The sequence below is a fragment of the Dromiciops gliroides genome, chromosome 6 (assembly GCF_019393635.1).
Source record: "Dromiciops gliroides isolate mDroGli1 chromosome 6, mDroGli1.pri, whole genome shotgun sequence".
NCBI lineage: Eukaryota > Metazoa > Chordata > Mammalia > Microbiotheria > Microbiotheriidae > Dromiciops > Dromiciops gliroides.
This window is the reverse complement of record NC_057866.1, coordinates 116,256,802-116,282,940: the sequence shown is the minus strand read 5'-3', so window position 1 is coordinate 116,282,940 and position 26,139 is coordinate 116,256,802. Positions and strand designations below refer to the sequence as shown.

General features: G+C 37.5%; 1 protein-coding gene across 3 annotated transcripts in view; it reads left to right on the top strand.

Moving 5' to 3' along the window:
* The window catches only part of ATP8A1 (ATPase phospholipid transporting 8A1), a 295,356-nt gene that overhangs the window by 167,066 nt on the left and 102,151 nt on the right, over window positions 1-26,139 (top strand). For all 3 annotated transcript variants that reach the window (XM_043970049.1, XM_043970048.1, XM_043970047.1), the window contains 2 exons: window positions 3,907-4,045; window positions 6,126-6,190. In XM_043970049.1, coding sequence (XP_043825984.1) covers window positions 3,907-4,045; window positions 6,126-6,190 — 204 coding nt within the window. The remainder of the gene's footprint in view (window positions 1-3,906; window positions 4,046-6,125; window positions 6,191-26,139) is intronic.

Sequence of the window (26,139 nt, the reverse complement as noted above, 5' to 3'; positions counted from 1 at the left end):
AAAATTAGTGTGATTTGGGTTTTATGTTTTTTAAATTATTATTATTCCTTGAATACTATTGAGATTTTCACATGTTTCTCTACTCACTGAATATGTAATTCCCATGGTGCCCATTAGTAGCCATATGTGTAAGGTAATATGTATTTTGAATGGAATTGATTAAGGCATAAATGCACTGGTGGTATGATCAGGGGAAGGAGGCAAAGTTCAAATTTTGTCTCTAACACCCACTATGGAATTGTAAACGATAGCTTGATAGGTGAATTTTCAGATTCACTACAGCCTATTATGGAAAAAACGTATCTTAAAGTAAATAATACCCAAAGACACAAAAGAATAAGCATGTGAAGTTTCCCACTAAAGTTAGTGGGCATTATATTAGAGAAATTCTTTAAATTAACCAGACAGTATTTATTAAACACCTACTATGTTCCATGCTTTGTGATACCAAGAAGAGGCAGACTCTGCCCTCAAGGAGTTTACTTTCTAATGATGGAAGACATGTACACAAGGAAACTAGAAAGCAAGGGATTGGTGGGAGGAAAGAAGGTACTGAGGGGTTCAGGGAAGGGTCATGATGAAGTCCAAAGAAAATGAAAAGAGTATATAGCCAGGTGGAAAATGACGAGATGACAGACTAGGGCCACCTCTATAAATGGATGGTTCAGGTTCATGGTCCTGTTCTCCAAATTAGAGGAGCAGGGGAAAAATGATGAAGTATGTACCAAGGCTGATTGGATCTTGTAAGATGATGATGCTAGACCATCCATGTTTATTAGGATTTTGTTTTGTTTTCAGTATGGTGGTATGTAGGAGGAAGAGAATATGAATGCTTGTTAATTGAAAAATTAATTAACAGAAAAAAATGCAATTTTCAAATGCATCTTAGTACTATTTGGGGGGGTTTCATCTATTCTTTGTCACTTTTGGAGATGCCGTCATGAGTACTGTATTTTAATCTTCTGGACTCTTCTGAAATCATCTAGTCCAACCCTTTCATTTTATGGAAGAGGGAACTGAGGATCAAATAAGTAAATAACTTGACTAAAATCACACAAGGTATAAGCAAAGCTGAAATGCAAATCCAAGTCCTCCGAACTCCAAATCTAGTCTTTGTATGGCAGGTAGCAAATTGGAATTGGAGTCAAAAAGTCCTGAGTTTAAATCTTGCCTTATATACTTAGTAGTGGGCAAGCCATTTTGCCTTTTTAAGCCTATTTTCTTTTCTATAAAATGGGCATAATAATAGTACCTACTGCACAATACTGTTGTAAGGGTCAAATGAAACAATATATGTAAAACACTTTGTAAATCTTAAAATACTACAAAAACCTAGTTATTATTCATAGTAGTATCAATATTAGTGTTTTTACTTGTGTTCCTTTCTAACATGGAGTTTCTAACAAACCATATTCTTGACATTTTATTTTAATATGAATCTTTGGTTATTTATTCTTTTTCTTTTCTTTTCTTTTCTTTTTTTTTTTTTTGGTGAGGCAATTGGGGTTAAGTGACTTGCCCAGGGTCACACAGCTAGTAAGTGTCAAGGGTCTGAGGCCAGATTTGAACTCAGGTACTCCTGAATCCAAGGCTGGTGCTCTATCCACTGCGCCACCTAGCCCCTTTGGTTATTTATTCTTGCAATCTCTCAATAATACATAGCTCTCTGTAGAGCTATAATATATATTTCTTTTACATATATCTTTCTTCTTTTGCATCAGATTATAAGTTCTTTTGAAAGCAGGGGATAGCTGCCATTTTGTTGTTCTTGGAAAGAGAAGAACTCAATGTGATCCTTACTTCTTACACTAGTTGGATCTGGGCAAGTTATTTAACCTTCCTGACTGAAATGATAACAATCCTTACATAACTTATTTCACAGGGTTTCTGTAAGGAAGCTGCTTTGTAAATTTTAAAGTACTATAGAAATGTGAATTATTATAAATATTGAATGAATTGTGATTGGGCACTGAATGTAACTGGGAATTTCCAGAAAATGCAGGCCTGTCTATGTTGTGATTACCTATATGCCTTAATGTAAGGGTGGGAGGGAGGAAGGAAGGAAAGGAAGAAAGAAAGACAGACAGACTGAATAGAGGAAGGGAAGAAGGGAGAGAAGAAGTAAGCACTACTCTCAATAACGGCTGTGGGACCAAGGAGGTGCTGCTATTTGCAAGATTCTTGGCCATGGGGTCCTTCTCTGTCTCCACTAGAGATTGAGGGAAGGTGGTAGTTGAGAGTAGTGGCCATAGTTTGACACAACTGGAACATTTTTCCGTTTCTCCTTAAAAGTAACTTACTATTTCAACTACACTATTCTGCCTACTTCATAAATTAGTGTTGGAAGTGGCAGACATAGAAGGCTCCCTTCTCTTCAGAAAATGAGCTAGAAACAATACTGTTTCTCTGGGGATAAAGATGAACATTTTCTTGATACCAAATTTAAGGAGAAATTGGTTATATGAGTTCATATACAGGGGACACAGAATAATATAATGGATTGGCCCAGACCCATCCATCATGCCTACAATCTACTTCTTCCTCATCTCTATCTTTCAGAATATCTACCTTCCTTTCAAGTTTAGCTAAGGTGTCATCTCCTTCATGAAACATTCACTCATCATCCTCCCCAGAAGTTAATTTTCTTCCCCCTCAAATTACCTTTTATTTTTTTTTATCTGTATATGCCCCAGGAGAACATAAACTAGTTGAGGACAAGTTTTGTTTCATTTTTTTAATCATCCTATTTCCATTACATAGCCCAGTGCCTTTCACATAGGAACTACTTAATGTATGTTTATTGAATTTAATCATTGTTCAAATGGATGTTTCTTGTAATGACCTCTATTTAAACTGAAGGCATAATATTAAATCAATAATTTACTAAGAACATAATCTGGGAAGGAGAGAGAGGAGCAGAGGGAAGATTGGTTCCCATATCATAGTAGAATGAGCACTTGCTCCAGATTCAGAACACATGCATTTGAATCCGGTTTTGAAATAACTCACTACCTGGAAGAATTTGGACAAATCATTTCTCTGTGCCTCAGTTTCATCATCTATAAAACAAGGGGATTGGACCAGATGACTTCTGAAGCCCCTTCGAGCTCTAAATCCATGAACCTATGATATCTCTCAGGGAAACTTACGACTGTGAACATCAATCTTCATGACTTCTGGTGGATGTTATCCGTGGTGATTTAATAGCAGGGAACTGGTGATAAAGAAAAGTGTGTTTCTCCGTGTGCACATTTCATGATCATCTTGAGACAGATTCAAACAAACTACTACAATACCCTGAGCCTCTGACCTATCCCCTACCAGGTGTGTGGGGAAATGTGAGAAATACATATTGATTTCCATTCAGAGACTAATGCTGTCGATTTGTGGTCACTGCTGATATTTGTTCCTCATCAAGTCTTAAGCATGTTATTCCCAGAGTCTTCCTGGTGTTTGCAATAACCTACAATTGGGTAACATCTGCAAACATTCTTACTTCCTTGCCTGCTAGGCCACGCAGCTGCTCTTGCTGCTACAATCATCTCCCACATCGGCATCTGTTTCAGTTCCTCAACAGCTACTGGCCCAGCTTTAACTGATTTCTAGCTAGCCCAATCCTTTCTCCTGGCTAATTTCTCTCTCCACAGCATACGGGGAATTGGAAATGAGACCAACAAACTGGAGTCCCATTGTATGACTCAAGTAGTTGTCTAAAACTCAGAGGTACTTCGTGAAGAAGGATATATATATATATATATATATATATATATTTGGCACCTTTGACAGGGACCACCTCCAAAGTCATTGGCTTTCAAGTCAGATTTCATTCTTAACGTTTAGGGGATATAAGAGAATTTTGCAATTACACTCCACTCACCTGAGTTTGTTGACTGTTTATTTCCCTAGAATCTTCAGCTACTTGGAGCCACAGCCATTGAAGACAGATTACAAGATCAAGTACCTGAGACCATAGAAACTCTAATGAAAGCTGACATCAAAATCTGGATCCTCACAGGGGATAAGCAAGAAACTGCCATTAACATTGGTAATTCATACCATTCAACCTTTGAATCACAATTTTTTTAAATAAAAGATGGGGGAAGGGATGGAGAATTTGAAGGAGGTATTACCTATATTTCTGGCTAACTGGCTTTTAAAAATGGAGTGACCACTGCCACATTCTATATACAGTTAGCTGGGGGAGACTACTTAATATCTTTTCTTTATTTCTCATCTCTGCCTGCTGCCACCCCTACCATAATTTATAGTAATTTACATAATTTACACAGGAGCCAGTTAACCACCTTCCTGTGGTTAGTTATTAATGATGAGATTGCTTGTGGCAATTCTGTGCTACTTGTGACTGATTCTCATTTATGTGACTCCAGTTCTGTTTTGAGGGTAGGGGAAGTATTTTTTAAAAGATTGCTAGATTTCATCCATACTTAAAAGAAATCTTTAGTGTCATATTTCCCCATCTCTCAGAAAGAATCCTACATAAGGAATAACATGCAGTAAGTACTAATTAAAGGAAGAAAAGAAAAAACTTTAGGAGGAAAGAATTGATTTGAGGCCTTGAAAGCCTCGGTCCCCAATAGCACATTAACATTCAGGAAATCATAACTTTCTTTTTAAATGAAATGTGAAGGCGGTCTGGGTACACTTGAGCCTCTAATCAATATCTAACCTCTGACTTCTCTGTAATTAAGCTTGGCATTGCATATTGATTCGGACAAATAACCTTTTCCAAAGGTGACTGCACCTTGGCAAATATATTCAGAAAGTATAAGATGACATTTTTAGGAGACTAACATTGTACACCATACAAATGAGAGTGTTGAGTTTGTGTTTCTTTAAGAAGCAGGAGCAACTATCTGATGATGCTTTATTAAAAAAAATATTCTATCACATTTTCATAGTAATTGATGTGGTTGCATCCATAAAGTTGATCAAAAATAGCTCACCGATATTCCCAAAGATAAACCTAAAAATGACAGGTTGTGCTTGTTTGATTATTAGGAGGACCACTGCCAATAGTGAGAAAAAGAAATTACAATTAATTAAAAAGTTAGATTGCATGAACTGCAAGAAAGACCATAAGAATTGGAAAATATTATACTTAGAAAATACAAATATAGTAAGCAATATGATACAAATATAACACTATAATATATATCTGTATTCACATATAAAGTACAGCTGTATTAAGGAAACAATTAGAGCTAGAGAGAGAAGTTTCAGTGGGGATAAGCCCATGAGGAAAAGAGCAGGATTTGCTCAAGACATGCAGTTCTTTTGGGGAGCCCTCTGTGGAAAAAAAGTGAGATGGGGACTTCTGAGCAACGTAGAACTACTAAAGGTTTTTATCATTATTATTACAAGAAAGTAAAGGTGGAATTAATAAGAAAGTCTCCTTACATGCCAGACTATAGCTATATTTGTTTGAAAATCATTCTATTTCCTCTTGTTCTTTCGACTACTAAATCAAAATTACTTTAGCCTCCCTTAATAAGTTATTAGTCATTATCTTCAAGAATCATGAGAACAATGTTTTGCATCTATTTTTAAAGTGTTTTACTATATGGTCAACTTAATTCTAAAGAGGCTATACTTTAAAAAAAATAAGAAAACTGGTCATCTAGTGTATCTCCAGCAATCCCAGCCAGTCTGCACCTAAGCTATTTGATGAATGATTGTCTTGAGTATTTCCAGAAGAGAAAAGACTCAATGACTTCCCTTAGTAATCTTCTTAGGAACATAGCAACCTTTATGGGCAGGAAATGATTCCTATGTCTAACCTAAATCCTTCCTATAGCAATTGAAGACCTTCTTTTCCTGAGCCTCATCCATTGAAGGTGGAGAAAAGCTGGCCACCATCCTCTGGATAAAATAGCTTTGGTATATTTTAAGACTATTGCTTTACCAGCCCTCAGCCTTCTCACCTTCACAGTAAAATGCCTGAGTTCCTCAGAGATTCTGAGTCATTTTGATTCGTTTCCTTTGAACCCTAGGGTTCATGTCAAAATCTCACTGTAGTTGGATTTAGTTATAAAATTATGCCATCTGTTAGTTATCAAGAGTTCAGTACATACTAGCCACCTAATCTGCAGTGTTTTGGGTTACAGGGCATTCCTGCAAACTCTTGAAGAAGAACATGGGCATGATCGTCATAAACGAAGGGTCTCTTGATGTAAGTAAAAATTACAAACCCACCAATGTGATAGATAACCTTGCAAAGTGTTTTATTTTACTCTTAATCTGGTCTATCTGAATCGCTGCAAAATATTTTCCTTTAGTGAGGGGAAAAATAGCTTATTACCCATTGCACTCATCTAATGTAATATACACTGTTTTGAACCACAGTAATGTAAATGGATTCAATCTTTGCTTCTTTGACAGCCAAAAGAAATTGCTAGATGATTTGCTTAATGTTGTGGGACAGGAAAGCTGCATAATAAAAGCATTATGCCAGAGGGTTGCTGAGTGAACAGCACTAGTCGGTATCTATTAGTACAAAATTCTATGGAATATTCTGTATCTGTTTCAGCTTTGAGTGCCAATATAGGGTTTGTTTTTTGTAAACGTTCAGGAAATCAACTGAAAAAGAAAATGTATGTCAGTATTATTCCTTATTAATGATTTTTTTCTAGCATTACCATGGTCTTGTACACTCTTACATATTTCTTTATATTGCCCTAGGTGCCTCATTCAGCCATGAAAATAAATATTAGCCCATGTTGTAATATTTATAAACACTAGCTCTAGACCAAACAGTGTGATTTCTAATTTAGTATTTGGCCCAGAGCTTAGGACAATGTTCTTCAACATTTCAGTGAAGAATGTTGTCCTAAGTTTTAAACCAACCCTGAATTGGAAACCTCAATATTTGGTCCATGGTCAATATTTATGAATGCTAGCATGGGGGCTAATATTTATTTTCATGACTGAAATTTAAGCATTCAGGACAGCATAAAGTAATATGTGAGAGAATGGAAAGAAATTTGCTCATTTGGAAGAGATTATGGGGGGGAAGTGGAAGAGGTAAAGATGAAAATCTCCTGCCAAGAATCGTTCTCTGATAGATAGTCAAAGGATTTGAACAATTTTCAAAAATATTGCCAGTTATCGGTGACCACTTGAAAACATGCTCCAAATCACTAATAAGAGATATTAAAATTAAAATAACTCCTTGATTTTACCAGGTGGTCTTCAAAATCACAGATGGAAATGGTCATTGTTGTAAGGGAACCATGTGGGGAGACATGCACACAAATACTCTGTTGGAACACCTGTGACTTGACCTGAGTATTTTAGTTTTCCATATTGGAATGTTATACATTGACATAATTTGCGCCAGTGATTAGCCTGTGTTCTTGTCTTCATTTTCAGTTGCTTAGCCAACAAGACACTGTACTAAGTGGTGGAGACAGTCAGGGGACACTCTACTGGAAACACTCCCGTTAATCACTGGTTCTGATATTCATCTACCTCTAAATTCATTATTGTCCTACCCACCTCTCCATCTTTTCCATAGGTACATTATGAAATGCTTTTGCTGAATGGAATTAATCATATCTATTCTATTCTCCTAATACTATATCTATTCTATTCCCCTAATACACTAGTCCAGTGACCCTAACAAAAAAGGAAATGTGGTTCATATGGTGTAACCAGTTCTAAGTAATCTCATGTTGTTTTTCAGTGATCATTGCTTTCCTTTCCAAAGGCTCCCATACCATTCATTTAATAATACATTTTAGAATATTGCTGACAATCCAAGTCAAACTCCTTAACCTATAGTCGGATAATTGGGGTACCATTTGCCCATTTTCAAGACTGAAGGACCTCTTAATGAATTCACTTCAAGTATCTTTTTAGCCCCTTAGTATGTGCCTGGCTGACACAAAAACAAAATGAAATAATTTCTGCTGTCACATAGTCTGTGGTCTACTTGACACAAGTATATTTGACAGAAATCTGAGATAGAGAAAACAAACAACTGGGACTGGGCATGAAGGACTTGGAGGAATAGATCAAAGAAAGTTTCATAGGGAAAGATGGAACCTAAATTGAGCTTTGAAGGAAGTCAAGGCTTCTGCAGGGTACATTCTGGCTAGGCCAGGGGTAATTCCTCAAGATAGAAGGTATAAGGGGCAACTAGGTGGCGCAGTGGATAGAGCACTGGCCCTGGATTCAGAAGGACCTGAGTTCAAATCCGGCCTCAGACACTTGACACTTAGTAGCTATGTGACCTTGGGCAAGTCACTTCACCCCAATTCCCTCACCAAAAAGAAAAAAAAAGATAGACGGTACAGTGCCGAATTTAGGGAAATACTAGCAATTTGGTCCAAAGACATGAGAGTTCATGAAAATGAATGATATAAAATAAGGCTATCTAGGTTGGTGGTAGAGGGAATGCACATAGTGGAAAGACTTTAGTGCCAAGCTGAGGAGTTTGTATTTCCATCCTAGAGACAGTGAGAAGACAGGGAAGGTTTTTGAGGAGGGAGGTGACATGGTCAGACCATTGATTTCAAAGCTCTCTGACAGTTTTCAAGAGCATGAATTCTTTTCGGAACCATAGGGTGTAGTTGCTCTGGGCCAGTTCACATTAATCTACAGAAAGCAGCCAGGTAGGTGCTCTCATACTCTCTTTTCACTTAGCTTTCATTTCCTATCCCTCTCCCCTATTTTTGTTCTGTCTTTCCTAGCCCTAAGTGTCAGGCTTTAATCTTTGTTTAAAAGACATCCTGAAGCCAGTGGGATTTATGATCAGGGAATGGCCATGGTCAAAGCCTTGCTATAGAGAAATTTTTCAGAGGACAGTGTGAGGATGCATTGCAATGAAGAGAGTAGACCTGTTAGGAAGCTGTATTTTGATCTCCACGGAGGTACTGTCTGCCAAAGTGCAGAATGCTGTCAGCTGCACCTTCTCTCTGGGGTGCCTTTTCTCCCACAGATCATCCACAGAGGATCTTCCCAGCACACTGGACCAGAGACCTTCCTTTCAGTCCTTGGCATCAGGGAATTAATCTGACTTTCTGTTACCCATGGTCTACATAACTGGTCTAACCCCAACTCTCCTCCTTTAGGTTATTAAAAATAAAATATATGGGGCAGCTAAGTGGTACAGCTAAGTGGATACTCCCTAACATAGATAATGTCCCTTATAATGTGTCTTCACCAGCACACACCAAAGACAAAAGCCACTTAATTACAAATAAACTCAGATAGGACCCTAGGTCTAATAGGACTTTCAAAAACATTAAACAAAGGTGGTGGGTTTTGACAGGCCAGGGGTTGATTATAAGACAAAACTATAGGAATGTAAGGACATTCATTTACTTTCTTTTCTTAATCATAAAAATCTCGTTTTGAGAAGCCTCGGGTGTTCTGTATAGCCAGATAAAAGGGGCCTAAAGGAGAACAATTTAATTCAGAGATGGAAGACTATTTCTTCTCTAGCACAAAAAAAGAGTCAGTGTGGACTGGGTGGTTCACGTTCACCCTAAAATAGACCCAACATCTGTGAGATGATTCTGGTATGTGCTGATGAAAACATGGTATAGGGAACATAGTACAGGAGGTGAATGAGTAGAGGAGGTAACAGTAAGAGAAGAAAGGACAACTTCTGGCCCCTTCAGGGCTTTGCTGGGGGCTGGCGCCATCCTTCAGACTGGTGGCTTGGCTTATCTTTCTGCCCCATATTCTCAGTTTGACTCATTTGGCATTGTGTCTCTCAGGAATTCAGACTGTCCAGTGTAGGGTCTAGTGCTGTCTTGTACATGCGTGACAACAGGATCCTCAGACTTAGAGCTGGAAGGAGTATCAGGAGTCACCTTTTGTTTCACCGGTTTTTGGTTTGTTTTTGGTTTTGTTTTTAAATAAGCTGATAATCAGAAGCAGACTCCACTCTTATATCTCTATATATCTCTAACAGCTTCAAATTGTTTTTCCAGTAGAAGTCTTAAACTCAACATGTCTAAAATAGTACTCATTATCTTTCCCTGTAAAGCTTCCCCATCTTCCTATTTCCCTACTACTGTCAAGGGCAACAGGATCTTCCCATCTTTCAGGCTTTCAACCCAGGTGTCATCCTTGACTTCATTATCTCTCATTCCCAATATCTGTTCCAAAGGTCTGTCCATTTCACCTTCACATAACTCTTGAATATGTCCCTTTCTCTCCTATGACAATGTCATCATTCTGATTGAGGCCCTCATCACCTCACACCTGAATTATTGCAATACCCTGCTGGTGGGTTGGCCTGCCTCAAGTCTTTCCCGACTCCAATCCATCCTTCATTCTCCCACCAAAGTGATTTTCCTAAAGGGCTGGTCTGATTGTGTTGCCCCACCCATCCACTCAGTAAACTCCAGTGGCTCCCTATCACCTCTAGGAACAAACACAAAATACTCATTTGACATTCAAAACTTCATAACCTAACCCCTTCTACCTTTCCAGTCTTCTTACACCTTCCTCTTTCCCATGTCTAGTAGACATCTTAAATTCAATATGTCTAAAACAGAACTCATTATCTTTCCCCCTAAACACTCCCCCCTCCCCAACCTTCACTATTACTATAGAGACCAATTCTGATCATGTCATGCCCCTACCCCCTGCTCAATATCTCTAGTGGCTCCTCTCACTTCTAGCATCAAATACAGAATGCTCTGTTTAGCATTCAAAGCCCTTAATGACCCAGCCCCCTCCTGCCTTTACAGTCATCTTATTCCTTTTGCCAGATATGGGGTGGGGGAAAGAGATGATTCGTCATTGATATATAAATACCAAGTATCTCTGAATAAACTAGAATGAGAATTTCTCCCTTATGTCCAAGAGAAAGTACTGGTGCCAGAGACAAATTCTAAAAACCTTCCATGTACTTGGTCTGGAGGCAGAAAGTCCAAGGGTTCTCACAAGAAAGACACAAGAAAATCAGAAAGCCCCAGGGCAGGGATCTTGTAAGTGTTGGGGAGTAGCAGTAGCCATGACTAGCCAAAGGAAATGTAATGCTCATAATGAGACACCCTGGGTCTAGGGGCTCTGATGTAGCCAGTACTTTAACCTTACATGCCCAAAAGGGCTTTGAAGATTCAGCATTGTGAGTGTCAAGTTCCAGGAAGACCTATTTCAAGGAAGTTGAAGTTAGCACAGGCAAGACTCTGCAAAGTCTATGAAATCACCCAAAAAGTGCAGAAAGGAGTAGAACCTAGCCCTGTCACAAAGCCCCAGTTCAGAAACTAAATTTGGAGAGATGAGTAAACCAAATAAAATACTAGCTAGTACAAAAATAATTTTGCATACAGCATGGAAACTCCTTGAGATTGTGGATTGCCTCATTTTTTTCATCTTATATTCCTAATGCTTAGCACAGAGCTTGGTGTATAGTATGGGTGCTTGATAAGTATTTGTTAATTGACTGAAATCTTTGCTTATGTGAAGCAAATGAGTATTATGTGTTCTTTGCTCTGATCCTGAAGACATTTTCTATGCCAGTGCTCAGTTCCGGCCTCTCAAATGAGAGGTTGGATGTCAGGCATTGGCAGTATGAGAGAAGTACTTTCCTATGCCTCAAATAACAATTTCCTCTTAACAATCCTGGGCTTAGCAACCTTGTACAAGACTAACCAATAGGTTTCCATTTCAAACTATGTTTCACTGAATTTTGAAGGTAGAATCAGCAGAACTTGACAGATTGAAAGTAGGGGGAAGAGAAGGAGGTTGAGAGAGAGAATCTCTGAGTTTGAGTGTCAAGCATTGATGACATTATAAAACAAAGACATTTCATTATTTCCTATTTGTGTATTCAGTAGATAATGAGCTATATATGGTGTAAAAAAGTTCATATGCTTGAGAAAAAAATCAAAGACAGAACTTGTCAAATTTAAATAATGAAAAGGAAAATAATTTTTGCAAATCATTTCAGTTTTACTTGTTTAGGCGATTATGTAAATTATAGAGGGTATAGTTTTATTTTATTATTTTTTTCCAACTTCTTCCACATGCAAGTGTGTTCATGAATGTTTGCCATGTCATACAGCATAAGGAGACTGTAGATAGGGAAACAAAAACACTAGGTAAAGAAGTGGGGTGCTAAATTGTGACTTTCCAATTCATCTTGACAGTTTCAAGATACAAACTGTTAATGACTTATGTCTCATGGACTATGTCCAAATCCCTCAGCCTGGCATTCAAGGCCCTACGTAATCTACCACCACCTAATATTTCTAGCCATGTCTTCCCTGAAACAGATGGTTTATATCAGCCAGAACACTGAACATGACATGTTTATTCATGGCCTCCTACCTAAATTCACACTGTTGCCCCTATGGAATGTCCTCTCCTGCCCTCTCCACCAATCCTGCCCATCCACTAAAGTAGCCCTCAAGTCCCACCTTCTCCATAAAACCTTTCCCACTCATGTTGGCTCACACTGATCTTTCTTCCTTCTCTGAACTGTGACTCAAGAGTCTGGGGGAAAAAATGGTTTGGTCCTTACTTACACATGTGTCAATATTAACCTTTTTTCCCATGTAGCTTGTAAACTTCTAAAGGACAGGGCTTGTGCTTTGTACTCCTTTGGATCCCTGGTAGTGAAGGGCAGCACTGAGCACTGAGGATTTAGAAGACTATTCCACTACTTTTAACATATTCTATTGTCTATGTGCTTTCACTTAAAAATAGGGATAGGGAATAGGGACCAAACTTGGGATTTCATTAATCCAAGAAACTGCTAGATGAGGCAACCCCTTATTCCACTACAAATCAACTTCATCTCTGCAACTTAAAGTCATAGAGCTGCCCTGAGCACTGAGAAGTTGCGGGATTTGAACACAGATCATCCATATTCTGAGAATCATTGTCTGTTCACTATGCCGCATTGTATGTCACAACCGAAGAGATATTCTTGAAATGCTTGTCGTGGTCAGGTAACCATACTAACGGATTCAAGAAAGAAAGGTAAAACAAACATCAAAATTTATGACAATTTTTATCTCCAAGGTGATAGAACTATGACTTTCTACTTCGGTCTAAGTCTTCCAGGGAAATAATTCAAAATTTATAAAAATCAAGACTTTAAAGCATATCAAAGCAACTAATTGCCTCCTCTGAAAGAAACATCAACAGAAGTATCAAGAGAACATATATTTTCAAACTTCTTATGAATTTGGGTTATTTTGTGATGATTATACCTTTCATGTAAAATAATACTTTCCTTTAATTTTTAAATGTATACACATATCAGTTTTTAAAATTTTGACAGTAATCTATCCATTCTGAATTTTAAAAACTGAAATGGTTAGACATTTCTTGCCCTCCTTAAGGTACATGAGAGTGGAGAAAAACACAGGCAAACACAGATTAGTTCTAATTTGTTCAGCCCTAGGCTGCCAAGGATTCTAGCCTCACTATTTGCAGAAGGTTTTTCTTCCAGGGAGTTAAGTGGTGACTTTCCAAATCTCACTGTTTGGGGTCAGGCGCACAGTGGTGCACTCATTTGTTTCTCAGCAGGAAAGGAAACATCACTTTGCATAGATCCTTCAGATCTCATATCATAAAATCCATGGCTGAAATTTCAAGCAGGTTGCGAAACTTGTTGGGATTTCTATAGTTGAAGCATGTCTTTGTTACTGTGGCAAAGAAAAAGCATCCTGTCTGTGTTTAGATTTTACTGAAATAATCATGATATAAGAAGAATTCTATCAGCACCTCATTAGACCAATTAATATTTAAGTAATTTACTGCTTTGAGGGCATGAGAGAAAACAATGCTTTCCTATATTAATAAATAACAGAACAAAATTATATTCTTTTTCTTCACAAGTGAAATTTATAGGACAACTCAGATACTATAAGATGAAATGTTTTCACTTAAATTTTAAGTATTATGTCAGTAATTAGAAAAAATATTCTCTCCAAATACTCTGAAGTCGTTTGATATAATGATAATATTTATTACTTAGGTATATGGTAATGACCTTTCATCATCCTTGTTCTTAATGGAGTTTTATAAATTCTAATTGTACTTTCCATAAATGGTATTTAATTCCTCTGAATGTTTTCTTTTTTTAATTTATTTTTAATCTATGGAATAAAACAAGCATTTCTATAACATAGTACAATAAAAAAGACAATTGCAAAAGAAACTGCAAATCTATGATGCACCACTTGCTATTCCTTTCAAATATAGAACAAAATTATCATATTAATTTCTTTTTTCCTTTTTTTTCTTCCCCCAACCTGAGAGATAGCCACCATTTGACACAAATAGGTATATATGTAAAATTATTCTATACATACTTCTATTTATAAGTTCTTTCTCTAGATGCAGATAGCATCTTTCTTCATATGTCCTTTTTAGTTAATTTATAGTAAATCTGAATATGTTTTCTTCAGAATAGTTTTGTACTTAATAACAAAATTAAAAAGCTGAATGTTTTTCTAGGTGATAAACTTTTTTTTAAAAGTCCTCTTTAGAATTCTTCCTCATTTAAGAATCAAGTACTTCACACATGCAGCTGTGAAGTATGACCAAAAAAAATATTCATACATTCATTTGAATATTGCTAATTATTCAACTTTCAAATTCAAAATAGCATAGAAATCAGAAACCTTTATATTTGGCTTTGCAACTCATTTTTATGCTTATGTTTGAACATGAGTTTTTGAATGGGAGTTTGCATAATGATGAACAAAATAGTCATATACCCCAGAGACTTAATTCTCCCCACTCCTCACACAGACCATTCTTCCCCATTCTAATCATAAAATAAGCAGCATTGTCTCGAGACCAGGGCTTAAACTTTTGTTTGTTTGTTTCATTGGCCCACTTACCACTCTGGGGAAGCTATGGACCGCTTCTCAGAATCATTTTTTTTAATCATTGAAAAAATGTTGTTTCATTGAAAATAAAGACCTAATTTATTCTTCCCCTATACAGGTTCTTGAATCTCCTGAAATCTCTCTCCTTGGCGGGGGGGGGGGGGGGGGGGGGGGGGGGGGGGGGGGGGCGGTGTCCATGGTTAATAAGCCCTATGCTAGAGTGATGTGAGGATTCCATTTTTCTTCTCTTAGCTTCCTGGCTCGCTGTCTTCCTCATCCCTTCCTTGGGATTTAACTGTTCTGTTTGAAAAGGAAGACCTAGTCTCTCCTTGCAGTTGCAGTTTCTCCTGGTGCCTGAACAGAGATGTTGACAATAGCAACAAAAGAATTTCTTTCCGCTCTCTGGTGATTTTTCTGCCTCCTAGTTGACATGAATAATCCAATAACAAACAGGCAAACCACGGCTTTTGTGAGAATAACAAGGATTGGCTATGCATGTTTTTACATCAGTGATATTCTTATTGTGGCTGGGTGGATTGGGAGTGATATTTTTTTACATTCCCCCATTTTGGGGGCAGAGATTTTGCCTGTTTCCTGTGGCCACAAAACAAATTTGGTGCAGAGCACAACAACATGTAGTGGGGAAAGGAGTGATCTTCCAATGAAAAGACCTACATTGTGAAACCCCAACCCTGATATTTTCTTGCAGTGTGACCATGAGCCAGCCACTTAATTTTCTGAGTCCTCATCTAGAAATCAGAGCTACTACTAATACATATATTTTTTAAACCTCACATTTAGAGAATACTTAAAAGCATTTTACTACCTAGATCACAAGGTGTTTTGTGAAGACAACACTTTGTAAACTTTAAAGACCTATTTAAATTTTACCTATAGTAAGTGCGTTGAAGTCATGCAAAGATGAGAGGCACCATAGAAGAATGGAAGGAGAACTGGCCTCTACACCAAGAAGACCTGGATTCAAGTCTGGCATCTGATGCATTCTTTCTTTGTGACCCTGAATAAGTTCCTTAACCTCTCATAGTACTAGGCAACTCTCATAAGACTGCAAGAATTTAATGTGATTGTACATATATAGCCTATATCAAATTGCTTGCTGTTTTGGGGAGGGAAGGAGGGAACAAAATTTGGAACTCAAAATCTTATAAAAACAAATGTTGAAGACTATATTTACATTTTTAAAGTATACATATGTAGATATTAATGACTGGAACATATATATATATACATATACATACACACCATATATACATACATATATATGGGAGGGAACAAAATTTGGAACTCAAAATCTTATAAAAACAAATGTTGAAGACTATATTTACATTTTTAAAGTATACATATGTAGATATTAATGACTGGAATATATATACTTATACGTACACACTATATATACATATATGTGTGTGTGTGCATATATATATATATATATATATATATATATATATATATATATATATATATATATATATATATATGAAAAGGAATCAAATACTATTAAGGGGGAAAAAAGACTGCAAAAAAGGTGCCTACCCAAATTGTAGAAGGAATTTCCTTACCTGGGAATCCTCTATATTAATGAAATCACAGGTCCAGTCACACTTCCTATCCCGAATAAAGATAGTGAATGACAATTCCTTAATCCTAATTCCATTCTACAGACTGACATGTAAATTGAAATCTCCTCTACAAAACAGGCCACATAGTTGAAGACGTATCATCATCCCGGAATCCCCTCTTCTGTAAAGTTAAGTGTTCCCAGATTCTTCAACTTTTCTTCATCTAATAGTTTTAAGTTTCCTCAGTTACCTTGGGACCACCATCTGGACATTTCCCAGCTCAGCCGTGTTTCTTTTACAATCTAAGGTCCAGAATTAAACACAGGACTCTAGTTCTGGCTTTGTCAAGGCTAAAGAGAATGAAACTATTACCTTCCCTTTTTTTGGAAATGTATTTCTATTGCTAGAGCCCAATGCATTGTTAATTGGGGGATCATCTTTAGAACATACAAGGGTCTTCTTGTAAACCTTCATCTCCTTCCTATTGCAGTTTCAGTTGCTTCTTCTATGTCAGTCATTCCACAAAATTTCTCAAACCTGGATTTAAATAAGAACTTAAGAATTCAGTATTTTGAACTGTCTTTAATCTACATAAGCAACACATTGAGAAGACATTTTCTTCCTTGAGGGCACAAGATCTCTTTCAAGAAGAACTAAGATTAGATGATGTTACAGGTTATAACTATCATATCCTCTCTGCCCCTTACATAATAAAGAGCTTTGCTGCTTCCTTGACCAGTGACAGGGCCAAGCTGCCCCAAGAAGTTTACCCATCATGCAGTTGGCTTTTTTCAACTTAGTTTAAGGCTCTTCTCAGAGGAAATTATTACCTTTACTTTGAGTGAACTGTTAAGTATATAAAAGCTTGGACTCCCTTAAAGTAATTGTGTAGACGGGAATGTTGTCACCTTTTCAATCATAAAGGCCAAATACAATGAAAAATTCTTTCTCTTCAGTCCTGTATCACCAGCTGCCTTCCAGATATCTCCACTTGGATACCCTATATGATGTGTCTCAACCTCAGCATGTCCAAAACAGAAAACGTTAGCTTCTCTTCTAAACTTATGTTTCTTCAAAATTTCCCCATTTCCATTGAGGGGAACCTGGTTTACAAACTTGGAGTCATAGTCAATTCTTCTCACTCCCTTACCTCATATACAGGATGGGCCAAAAGTCAAGATGTTTTAATAACTTTTTGAAAATTATTTTTCTTTATTTTTCACCATTTCTGAGATTTGATTGCTCACACATAATATAAATCCACCTCCTATATATAGTATATGATGCTATGATATTGTAAATTAAAAAATAAAATATAAAGACATATTAAATATTAAAACTCCTTTGTGACTTTTGGACCACCTTGTATAATCAGTTGTCAAGTCTTTTGGATTCTACCTCCAACTTTTTTTTAATTCATTTCTCCATTCATTTGGCCACTACTCTAGTTCAGGCCTTCATCAGAGACCCTTGGAAATGTGGGCTTCCAATCAAGGTACATGGAAATGTAGGACAAAGGAACCATATGCTAATATGTCTGTGAGAAATAAGCTGCCTAATTCATGATCCTTTGAGCACTTTGGTTCCTCCTCATTACTTTCTCACCCATGATTTCCTAACAAAGTTATTTGTTGAATGAAATATTTTTAGTCTTATCAACCTAGAGTATAGAGTACTTATCATAGTTTAATAGTTGTATCTACCTTTCTGTTTCTGTTGTCTAGGATGTTTTTTCAAGCAAGTAATCTGTTCATATCAACTTGTTTTCTAGAAATACTTTAAATACCTCTCTTTTATTAGACAGTCATCTTTTTTCACGAATAATTGGGCTTAGAGTTGCAGAGTATGTCCCCTTAGTTTGAATCTTGAGTTTCTCTGCTCTTCAGAACATATTATTTCATTCTTTTCTGTAATTTCCAATGAAGTAGTTCTGTTATTTGCATTTCTTGCCTTTTTTATTTGAAGGTCTTTTGCTTGTAGATTTTGTTGCTTGTCATTGTAAATTGTTCAATTTAACCATTATGGGTCTTAGAGTTTGTGGCATGGGTTTTTGTTGTTGTTGTTTTAACTGTGTTTAATCTACAAATGCTTTCCATTTATACTTTGTTTTCTTTATTCTAAAGATCTGGGCAATTTTCTTGTATTATATATATGTTCAGATTATTATTTTTTTACTTGTAAAGTTTTTCTGGGAAATCTGTGATACTTAAATTTTCTGTGTGCATCTTGTTTTCAAGATCAATGTTTTGCTTTTATAGAGGTCATGTGTTCTTGAGCCAGCTAGATGGTGTAGTGGTAGAGTGCTGGGCCTGGAGTCAGGAAAAGTTGAGTTCAAATCCAGCTTGATACACTTACTAACTATGTGATCCTGGGCAAATTACTTAACATCTATCTATCTCAGTTTCTTCAACTGGAAAATGAGGATAATAATAGCACCAACCTTGCAGAAGATCAAATGAGATAATATTTGTAAAGTTCTTAGCACATAGTAGGTGCTATATATATGCTTATTCCTTTCCTTTTCCCTTTCAGTGTTACTGCATTTTGCTTCTATTTTTCCAATTTACGCTTCATTTCAGTGTTTGTGGAAAAAAAAATATATGTATATGTGTATGTCTGCATATCTGTGTGTGTGTGTGTGTGTGTGTGTGTGTGTTATTTTTTTCCTTAATCAGTTTTCTCTTTTATTTATTTGGAGAGACTCACCTCCATGGATTCAAGTTTTTCTGTTCTGTTGTACATGCCATAAATTCTGCTTTCATGATTCTTATTTTTCCCTTGAATCATTTGGAAACATCATGCTGTTGTTCCAACATGTTAGGGGGAATCCAAAGGCCCTCTGCCTCATCAGATGTTGATTCAATTCCATTTTTCTTAGAATATTTACTTAGAGATGTTTGGATTTGTTTAGATGTTTGGTTGGTCATCTTCCCTTCTGCTTTTAATATTTCCCCCATGAATTTATTGTCTCAGACATATGGTTTTTTTGTTTTGGTTTGTTTTTTTTAAGTGAGGCATTGGGGTTAAGTGACTTGCCCAGGGTCACACAGCTAGTAAGTGTTAAGTGTCTGAGGCCGGATTTGAACTCAGGTCCTCCTGACTCCAGGGCCGGTGCTCTATCCACTGTGCCACCTAGCTGCCCCTCAGACATATGGTTTTTAACTTAGTTTTCTTCCTCCTGTGATCTTTGATAATCTCACTTTTTTTTTCTATTTCCCTATTTCATAGTTTCTGACTTCTCCCATGTTGATGGCAGATTGTCAATGAAATTCTGGGCCTCAGGGGCAGCTAGGTGGCGCAGTGGATAGAGCACCGGCCCTGGATTCAGGAGGACCTGAGTTCAAATCCGGCCTCAGACACTTGACACTAGCTGTGTGACCCTGGTCAAGTCACTTAACCCCAATTGCCTCACCAAAAACAAACAAAAAAAAGAAATTCTGGGCCTGTCTCACATTGGCTAATTCACTTTTCACTGGCCTTAGACCTTGACCTAAGTGATTTCTAGAACAGAACTGGTCCTAGTTAGATATTAATCTCCTTTTCTTCATGCCTTAATGTAGCCCCTGCATGCGCGCATGCACATGCGCGCGCGCACACACACACACACACACACACACACACAGGAACCATGCCTCAGTTCCCTCTGTTCTTTAGTTCTCCGGCTAAGTGATGCCTCCCCACCCCTAGAAGTGGTTAGGAAGGGTTCAGTTTTGCTGTTTGTTGCCAAAAGATAGGATAGAAGGACAGGGGCATGCTACATTGACAGAGACTAGAGCAATAGCAAGAAAATTGTTGAGTGTCTTTAGAAGGGATTGAAGAAATAGGATTCTCCCTTTTAAGTTCAAACCGTCTTCAAGGTTCTCAAGAAAAACAGTCCTTGAGAAGACTTGCCTTCACCTACTAATTATGTAGATCCAGTATCAATGCCTCTACTGCTGTCCAAGTTTACGTTCTGCCTATCTAAGCTGGAGTTGAAATCTCTCCCTTTCTCAGCCAAAGGGAGCCTAGTCATTGAGTGTTGTGCAGCAGAACCCAATCTGTACGTCAGGTTCTTTCTGGTCATTGCTTCCTACCTCCATTTTCCCAACCAGTGTTCCTTGCCACACTACTGTGACAAATGGGACCATTTTTTAACCCCCATCTGATGAGGCCATTATGAACTCTGTGTAACACGTGTTCCTGCTCAGGAAGTGCATTTGTGGCCCTCAACCAACTTGAGATTGTTACATTGCTTTTCCTCCTCCCTTAACAAAGACAATTGAAACTTGACAATATCCTATTTGATGATAGACCAGGATTTAGTATTCTTCTCCTCCCAGACCAAAGAAAATCCTTTTATCTGCATTTGATACCAGCAGTACCATATATGAAGTAAAATGCAATCCTTCTGCATGATTCTTCTCAGAACACAATTGTGAAGGTGTCATCTACACCCCGTGAAGCTCAATACATATGTATTATTCAGTCAAGTCTAACTGTCGGGGGAACCAGCCGCTGCTGAATGACTTCTGAATAGAATCCAGAATAAGCAAGTTATTGACTTGACTCCAGAAAGGGGGGAAAAAAAGTGGGGCTACTTGAGGTTTTGTTTTGATATGCCCCTTAAGTCTCTTACTATAAATTTTATACTGCTTTGAAAAGTCATTTCGGCACGTTTAAAACACTGCCTTTTCTTCACTAGGGTTACTGTCAATTGGGTACTATGGATTTTTCTCTTTTTACAAGCAAAATGGTGTAGGTTCTTGCACATTGAAAATTTTATTTAAGATCTTATTTGAGCTTCATGTGCTTAATGTATCAACCTCAGGAGCAAAGGCACTTTAAAAAAAATACTTTTGTGAGAATAAAGTTAAATGTGACATTTGCTTTGGGGCTAAAATTGCAAAAAAAGGTGATGTGTTGGTTAGCCATTTGCGTTGGTAGGAAAAGAGTGTTAAAATTGCTGGTATATTGTTTGGCACATAGCTTACTAAAAGTAGACCTCAGGGAGGGATGCCAACTTTGCTACAATGGAAAGAAATGGATTAGAAAAAAATGTAAGTGCTCTAAAAGAATGAAAATAGCATATAAAAAAAATCATGCTCCCATTCTCTGCTGATTTAAGGCCATGTCAACATTACAACAAAACAACTTGTTGAAAAATATTGATGGAATATTTTAATCCTTCGGAACTTCAAGTTTATTAGCATGTGTATTTGCCTCATACATGCCTATGGCAATCCCAGGGTGCCTTGGTGTAGCCTAATTTCATAGGTTACTATGACCCAAATAATTCATCATGGGTGATAAAGCCCTCTGGTTGGCTACAACCAACTCTTAGAGGCAGCCTGTGGCTCATGAATCTCAAGTCAGGAAGACCTATGTCCAATCTAGCCTTTCACATTTACTGGCTGTGTGATCTTGGGCAAGTGACTTAACCTCTCTGTGGTTCAGTTTCCTCAACTGCAAAGTGAGGATAGTAATAGAACCATCTGTTGTAAGGATCAAATGAGATATTTGTAAAGTACTTTGTTTTGTTTTTGGGGGGTTTTTTTGTTTTTTGTTTTTGGGGTTTTTTTGGTGAGGCAGTTGGGGTTAAGTGACTTGCCCAGGGTCACACAGCTAGTAAGTGTTAAGTGTCTGAGGCTGGATTTGAACTCAGGTCCTCCTGAATCCAGGGCCAATGCTCTATCCACTGTGCCACCTAGCTGCCACTATAAAGTACTTTGTAAAAGCACTTAGCATGGTACCTGGCTCCTAGTAGGTACTATATAAATGCTTGTTCCCTTCCCCTTCACTACTAGTCTCAAATCCTAAATACCTCCATTTTCCCCAATAATCAGATAAATTTTGGAGTTCCCTGTTCTCCCAAGCTAAGCAGTTCCTAAACTAAGTTTTGGAGTTTTGGAGCAGCTCCTAAATGAAAAAGAATCTTTACTTTTAAAATCTTACCCATGAAATAGGTGGCACACAATTATGTTTGGATCATGGTCAGCATGCCCATTAGTCAGGGCAGCTTTTCTGACAGTCGATGATGCAATCATTCATCTGTTTTCTGAAAGTAACCAAAGTCAAGTGAGTTGGTTCCAAGCAAACAAGCTTGAGATTAGATTTATTTATGGCTCTAAAACTGCATGAATCTATTTTTTCACAGAATTGCAGAAGTTCCAAGATAGGAGGGACCTCAGCAACCATCTAGCCCAGCCCATACCCCCAAAAAGAATTCCATTGGTAGCAAAATCCAAAATGGCCACCCAGCCTTTGTTATTGATTAAAGACTTCCAATGAAAGGGAGCCTACTGGCCCCTGGGGCAGCCTGTTCCCACTTTTGGATAATTCTAATTACTGGGAATCTTTTCCTTATATGAAGTCTAAATTTGTCTTTGTGACTTTTGTCCACTGTTCTACATTCTGGTGCCAAAGGGAACAAGTCTAATCCTTCTAAGTACTTGGGGACAGATATAATACACTCTCTAAATCTCCTTGCCTTGTAAAACAATCTCAATTTTTCCTACCACTTCTCCTATGGCACGACTTGAGGCCCTTAGATATTCTGGTCTCTATCCTGTAGATATTCTCCAGCTTAGAATATCCTTCTTAAACTGTGGTTCCTAGAGCAAAACACAGTAGTCCCCATGTAATCTGACCAGAATGGAGTACAAAAAGGATGATTTTTTCTTATTCCTGGAAGCTGTCTATCTTAATATTATGTGATTATATTATCCTACTTGGGGGCTGTATTGCTTACACTACTAACTACCGGGAGCTTATAATCCACCAAAACCTCAGGGGTTTTTTCCCAGAAAAACAACCATCTAGCCTTCTTCAACTTGTGAAGTAAAAAAAATTTAGCTCAAACATACAGCTTTTTATCTATTGCTAATAAATTTCAGTTTATTAAATTGGCTCGGTGTTTATTTGTTAATATTGGCAGGGGGAGCTAGGTGGCGCAGTGGATAGAGCACCAGCCCTGGAGTCAGGAGTACCTGGGTTCAAATCCAGCCTCAGACACTTAACACTTACTAGCTGTGTGACCTTGGGCAAGTCACATAACCCCAATTGCCTCACTAAAAACAAACTCTCTCTCTCTCTATATATATATATATATTTGGGGGGGGGTTCTTTTCTTCCTTCAGACAAGTACATACACACTAGTCCTTTGCCTCGACTCCCTCCATTTTTAAGTTCGCTGGATTAATTAATGTATGCCAATTTTTGCATGTTAGGGACGGGGGGAAGAAGAGAAAATTGGTTGTTTCTAACAGAGTTTGCTGCTTTGGAGTTCCTTTATTTAGGGGATACCCCAGGCAGAGGGAAACCTAATTTTCCCCTTCCCCTTCCCTCCCACACACTTGACTAAGAAGAGCTGCTTATTGCAACTTGATGATGATGGGATAGCCAGGATGGAGTATGTTGGCAGTCTGCAGCAGGAAGGAAATCTTGAGTGGGTTCCAAAAGAGGCAGCCCATAGGCAGATAATGGGCTCTGTCTGAACTTGGAGGCTGGCAGGATACTGATTGAATGCATTGAGATTGGCATTCATCACTTTTAAATCATAAGGATTTTGTTGGGCTTCTTTCCTTCTTGTATGGCTTCACCTATAATTACTCAACTTCTGACATAAGATTCCTCTTTAAGGGAATTTTGGGTTTTGTTTTGTTTTTTTGCTGAGTTTGTGGAGACTACAGAAAACATCTGGTCTTGTATCTTGTTGGTCACATGACCAAACCAGTCATGTTAGCTTTTACAGCTTCTATTTTCTTCCATTTGCCAATCCAGTCTTACAATTCCTCTGTTTTCCACAATATTTCAAGGAAAAGATGATTGAAGGTGGCTCGAGAATCCCATCTGCCAGTTCTTTCGATGACCTGGGATATAGTTTATTTTGCACCATGTGACTTGAATTCAAGGTTAGCTATATGCTCTCCTCAGAAATATTTGATTAGATTAGAATATGTATCTCCTTAAACATGTTCAATGGTAATTCCATATTGGACATATTTGTATCATCCTTTCTATTACAGAGGTCAATATCCTTGACAGAGAAACCAAGTCAAAAAGAATTAGGCAGATTCACCTCCTCTTTTTCATCAGCTATCAGCATTCCATATACCCCAAGTAGCAGTACTCTTCCCTACATTGACCCTACTCTTTTTCCCAATTTAGCTAAAAAAAAAAAAACCCCAACAACTTAAATACTTTATTGTCCTTAGCTTTCCTTGCCAGCCTTACTTCATTCTGAGTTTTAGCATTCCTACAGTATTCTTACAGTAAATACTTGCTATGAATTTGAACTAATACTCCATAATCTGCCTTTCCTTCTATATATCTTGTGAACATTTATTTTTAAAAGTCTAAGTTGGAGTTCTTTGTGCAATCTTAACAGTCTTTTCAGACAACTTCTGTTTTTCTTCCTTATAAAAGTGTTTTCCTTTGTCGTGAGAATTCCATTCTTGAGGACTGCCCATCCCTCCTAGGCTCACTTTCCCAATAGAATCATATTCCATGGGCACCTGAAACAAGTGTGTCTCCTAAACCCTTTGAGATCTGTTGTCCCCAAATCCAGGAATATATGTTGGACTATGCCCAGATTTCCCTTCCTTTCCTATAATAAACTCTGGGAGGGAGTGGTTATTTCATCCCAAGGTTCTCTTTATTTCTACCCCAATAACCAATGCTCCCCTCTTTGTGAGGATCATATCCAGAATCGAATTCTCCCTTTTTAGTTCCTACACTTTAAAAAGGATGAAATTATCATTAAAGTAAGTCACACAGTTATTAGTTTTTCTGCTTTTGGCAGGGATAGAGCTCTAGTAATTCTCAGGATAATTGAAATGATATCATAGTTCCGTATGTGTGAGAGGTGTGTCCTATTTTGTGATCTCTTCAACTTCTTTTCTCTTTCTGCTCTGATAGCCTATTAGTAGGACAGCTAGGTGATACAGTGGATAAAGTGTCAGGCCTAGAAGAGGAAGACTCAGCTTCCTGAGTTCAAATCTGGCCTCAGGACCCTTACTAGCTTTGTGTCCCTGAATAAGTTATTTAACCCTGTTTGCCTTAGTTTCCTCATCTGTAAAATGAGCTGGAAAAGGAAATGGCAAACCATTCTAGTATCTTTGCTAAGAAAACCCAAACTGAACAATAACAGCATTAACCTGTTAATGTGTTCTAACGACAATTCTGTTTTTCCTCCTTTAATCTTTACCCAAATCCTTCCCAAATTGCTTCTTCCCTCTGTTTCCAGGATTTCATCACTTGAGTATGCCTTCTAAATATAAAGGATGCCCCCAAATTCTTATTGCAGTATTAAATTGAATAGCTGTAAATGCTGCCCCCTCCCTCAAAACCCCCTATCTTTTTTAACTTTTCCTATTTCTTTTGAATAAGAAATAACCACCCAGAGCTATATTCCAGTTATGGCTCTCATCCCACCAAGTCTTAGTAATATCTATTAAGTCAAATTCGCCTTTCTAGTTCTTCTTACCTATTGCTTATTTTTTGATAACATATATATATATATATACATACACACATTTGAGACCCTGGTTTTTGTTTTGTTTACTTTTGTTTGACTATTGATTAATTACTTTTTTGGATTTTTTTCCCTCCTCTTATCTTCAGGATGTCTCAATTCCTATTCTCCTTGCACTGTACCTACTAATAAGAGTACGTCTCTTATTAGTCTTTCCAGCTTGGTGAATCAATGTAAACAGTGTTTCTTAACCTGGGGTCCACGAATTTGGCTTTTAAAGAAT